The following is a 12,243-nucleotide window of genomic DNA, read 5'->3' as shown; positions in this document are numbered from 1 at the left end:
TATCATACTCTACTTGGTTAGCTACTAACTAGAGTCATAATTTTTGGAATTATTGTCAATATTTTTAAAACTATATGATATTACTAAAATACTATGATGCATGCTCTATTGTGCTCGACCTTGCCTTAGACCACACCTAACTGCTCAAATGGTGTGTAACTACCCAAACTTTTAATCATTGAGGTATTGTTCGCTTTGGCCTAATAATTTCATGATTTTTTCTCTTTGGTGTAATTTCTTGAAGGTTATCTATGGTAACCTAAATATATGAAAAGTAATTTAAAATAAAAAAAATGATAATCTTAAATTTTTTTATGAAGTGAAGCATAGTGGCATTGTGTTAGGTGGCATTAGGTTGCTATGCATGAGAACATATTAGTGCCAAAAACTTTAACTATGGTGCTAGTGTCTTTGTTCTACAATAACTTTGAAATTAACAAGTAGTTATAGCCATGGGTCTGAATATTGCGGCACTAGGCCACTAATAGTATTTTTTAATATATTTTTTTCTTAAATCCCTACAATTTCTCTCCCACCACCTCAGTCTTGCTTTCCTCGGCTTGGAAGAAACCGAAGAGGAAGGAGATGGGATGAGAGAAAGGAGGAGAGATAGGAAAGAGGAGATCCGTTGGGGCTTTTTTGTCTATCCTTTATGTTAAAAAAATTGTTCTCTTTTTTGCAAGTAATTATCCTCTTACTTTCATAAGAATTCATTGTATAACATTTGGTATGTAATAGATTTGATCATTATGAATAATTTGATATACATTGCATTTTTGTTGGTTAAATATGTGTATACAATTTTCTAGGTAAAATTAGTTGGGAAAAGATATACTGAAAATGGGTTAAAGCAATGCTCTATAATTTGATATGATAATACTGAAATATAATAAGTGTTGAAATGATTGAAAAGACTGATATGTACTGAACTGTGATATTGATATGACTAAAAGGATGTACTACTTGATATCAAATATATGATATGATAATCTCATGTGATATCCTCAAGATCTACGTGGTCCACTGACAAAACTCATAAGGAGTTGGAGATTGATTATGAGTTATAAGGAGTCGGGGTGACTATAATGAATTCTAGGAGAGTTATAAGGAGTTCATTAATTGAGAGTCATAAGGTATAATTGATTGAGAGTCATTAGTGCAGGAACATTATATAAGATACCCTCAATTGAATATATGATAGAATATTAATTATTGATACATATATAGATTACTAACACTGGTCATTATTACTGATAATTATTGATATTAACAATGATACTAATATTATATTGATATTGTACTAACACTGTAAGAACACTGCTACTGTTACATTCTATTATCATTGTAAGGATACATATTCTCATATGGAATATGAATATCACTTAATGTTACTGATTTATGTTATTGATGTGGCTCAAACTTTTAATCATCGAGGTATTGTTCGCTTTGGCCTAATAATTTCATGATTTTGTGTATTTGGTGTAATTTTCTAGAAGGTTATCTGTAGTAACCTAAATATATGAAAAGTATTTTGCAATAAAAAAATATGAAAATCTTAAATTTTGTATGAAGTGGAGCATAATGGCGTTGTGTTAGGCAACATTGGGTTGCTATGCATGAGAGCATAGTAGTGCCAAAAACTTCAATTGTGGTGCTAATGTCTCTGTCCTATAATAACTCTGAAATTGACAAGTAGTGTTATAGCCCTGGGTCTGAGCATTGTGGCACTAGGCCTCTAATAGTATTTTTTAATATATTTTTTTCTTAAATCCCTGCCATTTCTCTCTAATGGAAAAATTATTTATGAGATTCAATAGTCTTCCATTATATATTTATATTAAGTAGTGACTTTGTGTTGTACATAATTTGGATGTTTCAATTTCATAGCATTTCTCCAACTAGATCTTAGGGCCAATCTCTACTTCTTTCCATAATTTAGCATGATATAACCAGTGTGGTGCCATGGGTCATATCAGTTCGTGTCATGACATAGGGCATTAAAGAGATATTGTGTAACATTTGATATGTAATAGATTTGATCATTATGAATAATTTGATATACATTGCATTTTTGTTGGTTAAATATGTGTATAAAAATTTCTAGGTGAAATTAGATGGGTCTGAGCACGCTTAACTTGTAGTTTTTAATAAATTCAAACCATTACATTAAAAGATGTCTCGATATTTAAGAGTTTAGTTTTATTTTCATAAGAGATTTCATAGTTCCTCCAAGTTAAATAACTAACATCCTTGGTAGTTTCTTTAGCTCAAAATCATCCACCAGCTAGATATGATTCTAAAGGTAGGATTCCTATCTTCTAGCTAGTATATTTCTCTCTACCATATGTAATTACTCAAACTTTCAACCATCGTGATATTGTCTGTTTTGGACTAATAGTCTCATGATTTGTCCCTTTCTTGTAAGCTCAAAATCATCAACCATATAGATAGGATTCTAAAGATTGAGATCCCATCTTTTGGATGGTGTATTGCTCTGATATCATTTGTAATCACACAAACTCTTAATTACCGAGATATTATCTACTTTGGCCTAATAACCTCATGTTCTTATCTCATTAGTCTAACTTCCCAGAAGAATGTCTCCTATTATATGTGTGCGCTCCTATACGAATACGCTTAACTTTGGAATTTCTAATAAAAGTCCATTCATTACATCAAAAAACACCTCAATGTTTAAAAGTTCAATGTTTTTTTCTTAAGAGGTTTCACAAGATTCTCCCAACAACACAAAGCCTACACATCTGAACTGACCCCATCCTCTTTAAAAAATAAATCTATTTAAGATAACGAATTTATTCTTATTTCACACCAAAATATAAAAAGGGCAAACTAAACTAAAAAAAAATGATCCCAAATTAATATACTGATAAATATTTTAAATTTTAAACAATAATAACAACAATAACAACAAAAGGTTTTTTATCCATTATGCGGGATTGATTACATGTTTTTTTTCTCTATAATGTCTTCGAATTTTTTAAAATTTAAACTTATAACATAATAATGATATAATTATTCATATTATTTACTTATTTGAATAAGTTTTTTAGATTAATACCACCTCAGTATTTAACACATACTCTAATTTTTTAGGACTATTATATATATAGAGAGATATAAAAGCTTCCAAGTTCCAATTCAATAACTTTTGATTGATACTCCTCAACACGAGAAATTATTTTATGTAGATATCAGATCGTTTGAAGACAAAATAGAAAACACCCTGATACACATCCCTACATGCAAAAAATAACATAACATTCTAATTTACCTTGCAAAGAGGTCCTTAGCTGGAGGGAATAATTTCACCCTCAAATCAGACGAATTATTACGTTCGATGACAGGACGTCCGGACATCCAATCCAGTCGCGCCGCATCACCCAAATATACCGGAGTCCGCTGTATTTTGATGACATGACACGGTCTGAATTGATGTCCGCCGAAAGTAATAATTTTCCATCAAATCAACATATCGGGCTGCCTAACCCATACAGTAATACTCGGTCAAATACTAGAACATTGATGTCATCTCTTTCCCACCATTTGTGAAGGTCACTACAACCACTAGGCCGAGCTGGGTCATGTGGTGGACGTTTTGTGGTTACTCTTCTGCATCCCCGTCCGTGCTCTTGGTCGCTACGCCCAGCCGTTGACGTCTGCAACGGATTCTGTGATTTTTCTTCGCCCAGGAAAAGAAAGTTTTCAGGTAAGAAATTTCAACTCCGTTCTGCCCTTTCTTCTTTCTCGCTACCGCCATCTCACTCTTTCGATCTTTTGGTCTTGGCTTAGTCTGCCATCATTTTTACTTTTCTTCGGTTTTGGAGAGATTATTTGGTAGGCGTTAGAGCTTGTTCGCCTTCGCCGGAAGTCTTCGGTAATTGTTTTTAGCTATTACGCTTTTGATCTGGTTGTCGATATCTGGTTCTTTCTTATTGTTTTTTGCCTGCAGTAATCAGTAGGATTTAACTGAAATAGGATTTAGTAAAATCCTGTAATTCTAGATTTAGTAAATCTTGAGGGGATTGAAACCTTTGACTGTTTGTTGTAGGATTTAAGATTTTTGAGAGGGAGAAATTCTTGAATATGTTAAATCCTGTGATTGATAGATTTAACAAACTCTGATTTAAACAATAACGGGGTTGAAAAGTAATTTATCAAAACAAATATATAGTTCTTAAAAATATTTTTGGCCAGCGGTAGATGTGGCTTTGTACACGGAAGAAGAATTTTTAGTGAAATGATGTTGATCTTGTTTTCCTTAGCTAAGATTGAAAAGATTAGAAACTTTCTCGTAGTTTTGAAGTTGAATAACCTTGGATTTTCGCATCTAATAGATGTTCGAGCAATCAACGACCTGTTTTATCTGTGAAGAACATATATACATTCAATTGTCTTGTCTATACGTAATACAACATAATTCATGTGAACACTTAGTAATGTTGGCTTTTATGTTATTTTGTTGAAGTTTTGAAGCTTGAAGATCAGATTTAATTGGTTGAGTGATGCATAAAGTGGGAATGCAATGCCTTATACGTCGCTTTGAACAAATGCATGCTTTTGTCTAATTAGGCTATTTTAAGTTTTATTAACCCCTAATTACTCTACCGAAGAAGTGATAAGCTCTAATTAACTTAAGCTAACTTCCTAAAAGTCAATTAATTGATATTTAGTTTGGTTAATAAAGTGATATTAACATGTGTAATTAATTAACTCCAATTAAATTGGGTAAGGTTGATGATGATGATGAGCTACCTAAATAATGTTTAACTAATCAAAATTAGTTTATCAAAGTGCTAATTACCCTAATTATGAACTATGCAAGGCACTGTTAGTTTAAATTAACATTTTTAATCATTCATTAATTCCTAATTGTTCTGATTAGTTTATATTTAGTTAGTTAATCTATATATATAGACTTACTAGTCTTATCAATTTTTAATTTGTCTCATTATACACTATTTATCTTAGTTAATTGGCAATCGAGCCATAATTTGCTTATGTTACGAAACTAATTATTTCGAAAGGTTAAAACATATTGCAATTGTTTTTGTATTTCTAGAATTTTTAATTTATGCTAATCCACTATAGAGAGAATTTTTTCACTAAGAGAGCTAATGCTAAAGTATGAGTAAAAAAATGATCTTCCTATATCTTTTATCAATTTTGAGAAAGTATATAGCTTGCAATAATAGAAAAATGTGTATTAAAGTTTGTTTTGTTTATTAAAGATATGCATAATAAAGTACTAACTAGCATTAGAATAGTTGTCGAGTTACTTAGAGTTTCAGTCAAGGTTGGATTACATTAAGGATCAACATCAATGTCCTTATCTTTTTATAGTGATAATGGGGATGCTTACAAAAAGTAATCAAATTGAGGTACCTTGGAGTATGTATTTGCACATGACACTTTAAATCATAGAGACTCATGCTATAATAAGTGTAAAAAATGGAGGAAATGCGTATAAGATAATAGCTTTAGAATTATTTGAGCAAAATATTGAATATATGATATGCAATATTGATGCCTGGTGATTATTCATCATAATTCCTAGAAGTTCAAGTGATACTAAAGCATAATAATTTTAAGTATCTTTATCTTTTTTACAAAAGAATTTGATTGTAAGTGAGAATATAACTTGTAAAATTAAGTTTATGTAGTTAAAATAAAGTGTAGCTTTAAAAAAACAAAGATATTATATGAGAGTGAATTCGGAGTTAGCATTAATTAAAGATAAGATAATAGAAATAGATTTAGGCAGTTCTGGATCATGCTACAAAGGGTAGAAAATGCACCAAGTAGAAGAGTATGTGAATTTTAATGTGGAAGCATTAGAAGGAAATAAGGTAGACCAAAGGTGACAATGATAGACTGTACAAAAAGATTTATGCAAAAATTGACTCAACATTATCATGCATTACTTCATATGATTGGATGGAGAATGGTGTTTCATGAAATCAATCTCAATATCTTGGATATATAAGCTAATATTGCTCATGATGAACATACTTGTTTTGCATTTGTTGAAATGAAATAAACACAATTTAAATGTTCTAAGATGTCCATGTCTATCATTTCTTTAATTTTTCCTAGGATGAATCGGTTACTTTTATTGTAGGAGTAAATAGTAAATTTTGGTCATCATGAAATACTAAAACATGTAAATTGTTTACGTGTCTTATCATCAAGAACTACCTTTTAAATTGCAATCTTCAGTGTTATCAGAGGCTGAAAGGTTTTTGTTTTGTTATTTTACGTGAGAAGCTTTGAAACGACAAAAAGAAAACCAGAAAAGAAAAATAGTGGCGATGCTGATGAAAACTAAGTATCACCTATTGCAAGTTGCTGAGTTATTTTAGCAGTGCCGTCCTCTTTGTACATATTTGTCTCTGATACTTTGAAAAATAAGTATACGTGGAGGAAATATAGGTGTGCAATCTGCAACAGCATGTTCTTGATATTGTTGCTTCTTAAGCCACCTAACCCCTTAACAAGCATGTTTTAGATGTCTCAGGTTTTGCTAATCATGTTTATGTGAATGATGGTTAATTTGATTATAAAGAAACTCAACTGGATTAGGAAAATGTATTATTTCTGGAATATCAACTTTTTGCTTTCATATATTCACAGAAGATTCCTAGGTCAACTGTCTTGTTATCTTTTGATACTTCTATTTCAATTAATCCGCCTTGTCTTCTAGATTTTCATCAGTTGTAATTTATTTATTTTTCCTTGAAATGTGATATATGGAATTTCACTTGTTTATTGATCTAAGGTTTCTATATATCGTTAGTTTTAGGTGAATAATTAATTGTTACTACTGTTCAATGAATAGGTTCATTGCATGAGTAAGATTTATTTGCAAGTGTATCAGATCTGAGTTCAAATAAAAGATTGCTGTGAAACCATGGAATAAGTGGCATAATAATTAAATGTGGCCTGGTTCATGCAGTTGGGCCTGCCAATTTAGTGATATAAAGCTAAGCCTTACTAGCACTCTTTGGAAAAAGCAACATTATTTTTACAAGGTACATGGAAAAGCCAAGGGGGTTTGTTCAGTTTCATAAACATGGCATACATGGCAGTGACAGGTTCAGACAAACCTGAAAGAGACCACTTTGTGTAAAAGCCATGATATCTATTGGACTTGTTGAAGTTTGAACCGTACTCTTTAGGCGAAATATACAAACTAATTACCTTCGTTCCAATTCTTTATGGAATGACTAGTTAAATTTAAAATGTTAGAATATAATTAATATGTGGGAAAAGCTCAAAAAAGTCTACTGACTATTTATGTATGATCACTATAGTCCTAAATCATAATATCTTTTTCAATTTAGTACTTGGATGATATAAATTTGATCCCAAATTATTCCTCGGGATTAAATTAAGATCAATTTTGTAAAGTTGAGAAACTAATTTTGGATTAATTTTGTATCTCAATTTCTATCAATTTTTACTTGGGGGACTTTTTGTGATCAATTTTGCATAGTCAAGATATTATATTGGAGAAAGAGAAATGGATCAAAATGGTTCATTGACTCTTTGTGAAAGATCAAAATATAGTTGGGACTATTTTAATCCTTGATAAATGGTGAATGGATCATTATGATCCTTTTCTCATTGGAGAAATGTGAAGCCACATTCGGTAGTCAGGAAACTATTTTGTGCTTTTTCATTAATATGTTGTGCAGAACCCTCTTGAAGAAAAGAGAGTAATAGAGAATTTTGAAATATTCAATTGGTTGCTTTACATGTAAATTTGATATAATATGAGTACTTCTGCTTGGGTTTATCATTCATTGTCAAATCGTTTACAAAAAGATATGCAATGTTTTGTTATATGTCAAGACTTCAATGTTGCTTGCATCATAAACATTGGTCAGGGCAGGAAATTTTTTTCATTTTTTTTTTCATATTTTAAACAGAATTACCTTTTTTTATGCCAATGAAATGCTTATTTGATTGGAATTTAGTTCTCTATCTCTATTCCTTAGCTATTCTTCACTGTTTAAGCTATCCGGTGTACTTTTTTTGCATTGTTTTCATTGATGAAAATTAGATTTGTTTAATGAATTTTCTCTGTTTGACACTGCTGATGTCTTGTTTCTTATCTAATTTTGTGAACACTTATGCTGAATCATAGTTTTTTTATCTGTTTCATTATTTACTGAATGATAGGCGGCATAATGGCTAGCAAGCGTATACAAAAGGAACTTCAGGATCTGCAAAAGGATCCTCCAACATCATGCAGTGCTGGGCCTGCTGGTGAAGATCTATTTCATTGGCAGGCAACTATTATGGGCCCATCTGACAGCCCATATACCGGAGGGGTTTTCTTTGTTAAGATTCATTTCCCTCCAGATTATCCATTCAAACCTCCCAAGGTCAATTTTCAAACTAAGGTGAGAGAAGAAGGGCCCCTTCCAATAAGTTGATTTCCAATAATTTCTTTGGTAGTTTTTCTTTGTTTATCAGTCGATTTATTTTCAAATGATCGAATGATAAGTGCCTAAATGCCCACTTTGCAAAATGGCAATCAAGCTCCTCCTGTAACTAGTTTTGTTTGGGACGGATTTCTTTAAAAAATTAAAATTTTTTACTAGGAAGCTGGTTTAAGAAACAGAAAGAAAGCCGTCTCAAAAGAAGCCTCAATCTGCTTTGTTGTGTCATAATGCTATGACGATATCCTAACACAAAATGTCTTAGAATAAGAAGATATTTGTTCAAATTAAGAAGACATTTCGTATAAACTAAACAATGTTTACAATTTCTTAAGCAAAAAAATGCCCTTATTTAAAACGTCCTGTAGTTTACATGGAATATCTTCTTCTTTCGAATAAAATCCTTCCTATCTTAATGCATGTTTGTATGAGGATATTCTGATAGTGTTTTTCATTCATAATAACGCTGCAAAACTTTCTAATCATAATTGAAGCATACTATTGTCTAATGTTCATTTATGCAGGTTCTACATGACCCAGAAGGAGATGAACTAATAATAAAGCTAAACCATTCTTACAATATGATTATTTAGACTGTCAAATCACATAAACTTGTATTGTTGCATTTCAAATTAAGAAATTCTGACCATTATATCACATTTGAATATCATGACTATCACAAAAGTAGAAATTTTTATTGTGGTTCAATATACTATGATCACTGTTTTATTTTTACTTTTTATTTTTACTGGCTTACCTGAAGTCAAGCATTAAGCAGTATGAAAAGATTTTATTATAAGAATCTGAACATGATTGTTTATCCAGTCCAGAAGTAATAATGCTGATGTTGGTGTTTTTCACTACATACATAATGAAGAAGGGTGTCTGTCTAGGGAGATGCTAAGGCTTCATTTGAGATGGCTTCCTTATTGTTTCTTAAAGCAATTTTTTAATAAAAAAATTTTAATTTTTATGCTGATTTAAGAAGCACTAAGAAAATCGTCCCAAATGAAGTCTAAATCTTTGTTGCTTCCTCTCCAAAGGCAAACATCGTCCTGGTACCAAGCATATTTTACAATATAAGCTGATTCTTACCATATATCTAAGCATCCTTCAATGGTAACTTTAAATAACTCATATTGCAACTTTAAAGTAGTTATCTTTAGCTGACATTCTCAGTTGGGGTGAATTTATTCAGTGCACTACTTTGAACCGTTTATGGGGTATTGACTTGTGCTTTCTTCAGAAAAATTCGTATTAGCTGTTTGTAAGTTTTGCCAATATAAGCCATGTCTTTCAACTTAGTTGTTGAAATTCAGGATGAACATTGTTAACATAACATAATACTTTAGAAAGACTATCATCCATTTGAAGTTACAGAGGGAACAGTATCCCAAAGTTCAGATTATGATGTAAGAATATAATGGAAGATACGAAGTACCAACGTCTTTCTTTCTTTATTTGATGATAGTATATGCTCATGGATGTGTTGTTAAAGATATCAAAATGATCTATTGCCATGATTTCTGCAGGTTTATCATCCAAACATCAACTCCAACGGCAGCATTTGCCTTGACATTCTGAAGGAACAATGGAGCCCTGCGCTCACCATATCCAAGGTTCTCCTTTCTATTTCCTCTCTCCTCACAGACCCTAATCCCGACGATCCTCTTGTCCCTGAGATCGCCCATATTTACAAGAATCAGCGCAGCCGATATGAGGAGACTGCGAGAGCATGGACCCAAAAGTATGCCATGGGATGATACTGTAAAACTTATCATAATAATGTGTGTGATCCTCTGAAATCTCTATGTTTGTTTACAAAGAACGATTGGTGTGTAATGTCATGGAAGTGGAAACCCTTTTGGTGTTTGTAGACTTCGTTATTTGAGAAGCATTTGATCTGCTTGTGGAAGAAGGATTCTGTTATGTTTCAAGTTCCTCCAGTTGTCCATTGTAAGGGGTTTTCTTTCACCAACCTCTCATATTAGATGCTTTTGTGACATTTTCATATCATATTGGAAGTTGTATTTAGAGTATTTAGGGGGTCTCTAATTCTGAATGAATATTCAGGAATTAAAATCATGTTTTTATAATGTGTAGATGATTTTGTATAAATTGAATTGAAATGCTAAATTACTTTGGAAAATGCTAAATTATGAATTGATTTTAGGATTTAAATGTACCAAGTTAAGCTGAGCAGTGCTTATTCATGTTTGAACTTGTTTATTATCTACTAGTTCAAATTTGATTCGAGCTTGATTCAAGCTTTTCTTTTTTATTCAATTTTAGTTCATTTAAAGTAATAGATGTTTATTAATATGCAATCTTGTTTTGTTTGACATCTACGTGTTATATGTCCATTGGTTGTTTTGATGACATTCATGTTTCGTTTGGGGCAGATTTTTTTAAAAAAATAATTTTTTTTATTAGGAAGCTGCTTTAAGAAACAGAAAGAAAGCCGTTCCAAATGAAGCCTTAGTCTGCTTTGTTGCATCATAATGCTATGACGATATCCTAACACAAAATGTATCAGAATAAGAAGATATTTGTTCAAAATAAGAAGACATTTCGTTTAAACTAAACAATGTTTACATTTTCTTAAGCAAAAAAATGCCCTTATCATTGGATATTCTGATAGTGTTTTTCATTCATAATAGCGCTGCAAAACTTTCTAATCATAATTGAAGCATACTATTTTCTAATGTTCATTTATGCAGGTTCTACATGACGCAGAAGGAGATGAACTAATAATAAAGCTAAACCATTCTTACAATATGATTATTTAGACTGTCAAATCACATAAACTTGTATTGTTGCATTTCAAATTAAGAAATTCTGACCATTATATCACATTTGAATATCATGACTATCACAAAAGTAGAAATTTTTATTATGGTTCAATATACTATGATTACTGTTTTATTTTTACTTTTTATTTTTCTGGTAGAACACAGGCTTACCTGAAGTCAAGCATTAAGCAGTATGAAAAGATTTTATTATAAGAATCTGAACATGATTGTTTATCCAGTCCAGAAGTAATAATGCTGATGTTGGTGCTTTTTCACTACATACATAATGAAGAAGGGTGTCTGTCTTGGGAGATGCTAATGCTTCATTTGAGATGGCTTCCTTAGTGTTTCTTAAAGCTGTTTTTTAATATAAAAATTTAATGTTTATATTAGAAAGCCGATTTATTTAATGACATTATATGCTCATGGATGTGTTATTAAAGATATCAAAATGATCTATTACCATGATTTCTGCAGGTTTATCATCCAAACATCAACTCCAACGGAAGCATTTGTCTTGACATTCTGAAGGAACAATGGAGCCCTGCGCTCACCATATCCAAGGTTCTCCTCTCTATTTCCTCTCTCCTCACAGACCCTAATCCCGACGATCCTCTCGTCCCTGAGATCGCCCATATTTACAAGAACCAGCGCAGCCGATATGAGGAGACTGCGAGAGCATGGACCCAAAAGTATGCCATGGGATGATATTGTAAAACTTATCATGATAATGTGTGTGATCCTCTCTGAAATTTTCTATGTTTGTTTACAAAGAACGATTGGTGTGTAATGTCATGGAAGTGGAAACCCTTTTGGTGTTTGTAGACTTGTTATTTGAGAAGCATTTGATCTGCTTGTGGAAGAAGGATTCTGTTATGTTTCAAGTTCCTCCAGTTGTCCATTGTAAGGGGTTTTCTTTCACCAACCTCTCATATTAGATGCTTTTGTGACATTTTCATATCATATTGGAAGTTGTATTTAGAGTA

At 31.7% G+C, this 12,243-nt stretch overlaps 1 protein-coding gene across 2 annotated transcripts; it reads left to right on the top strand.

Moving 5' to 3' along the window:
* Positions 1-3,578: 3,578 nt before the first annotated feature.
* On the top strand, positions 3,579-12,243 carry LOC110116760 (ubiquitin-conjugating enzyme E2 28). Of its 2 annotated transcripts, none has more exons than XM_028694235.1 (3): positions 3,579-3,727; positions 8,203-8,426; positions 11,735-12,243. In XM_028694235.1, the coding sequence occupies exons 2-3, from the start codon at positions 8,211-8,213 to the stop codon at positions 11,963-11,965; spliced, it is 447 nt and encodes a 148-aa protein (XP_028550068.1). In that variant the 5' UTR covers positions 3,579-3,727; positions 8,203-8,210; the 3' UTR covers positions 11,966-12,243. The 2 variants fall into 2 exon arrangements, with proteins under 2 accessions (XP_028550068.1, XP_020706118.1); XM_020850459.2 differs by lacking the exon at positions 11,735-12,243 and adding an exon at positions 9,998-10,547.

The sequence above is a fragment of the Dendrobium catenatum genome, unplaced genomic scaffold (genome assembly GCF_001605985.2).
Source record: "Dendrobium catenatum unplaced genomic scaffold, ASM160598v2 fragScaff_scaffold_416, whole genome shotgun sequence".
Lineage (NCBI taxonomy): Eukaryota > Viridiplantae > Streptophyta > Magnoliopsida > Asparagales > Orchidaceae > Dendrobium > Dendrobium catenatum.
The sequence above is the reverse complement of the archived record's forward strand: the minus strand, read 5'-3'. Positions and strand labels throughout refer to the sequence as shown.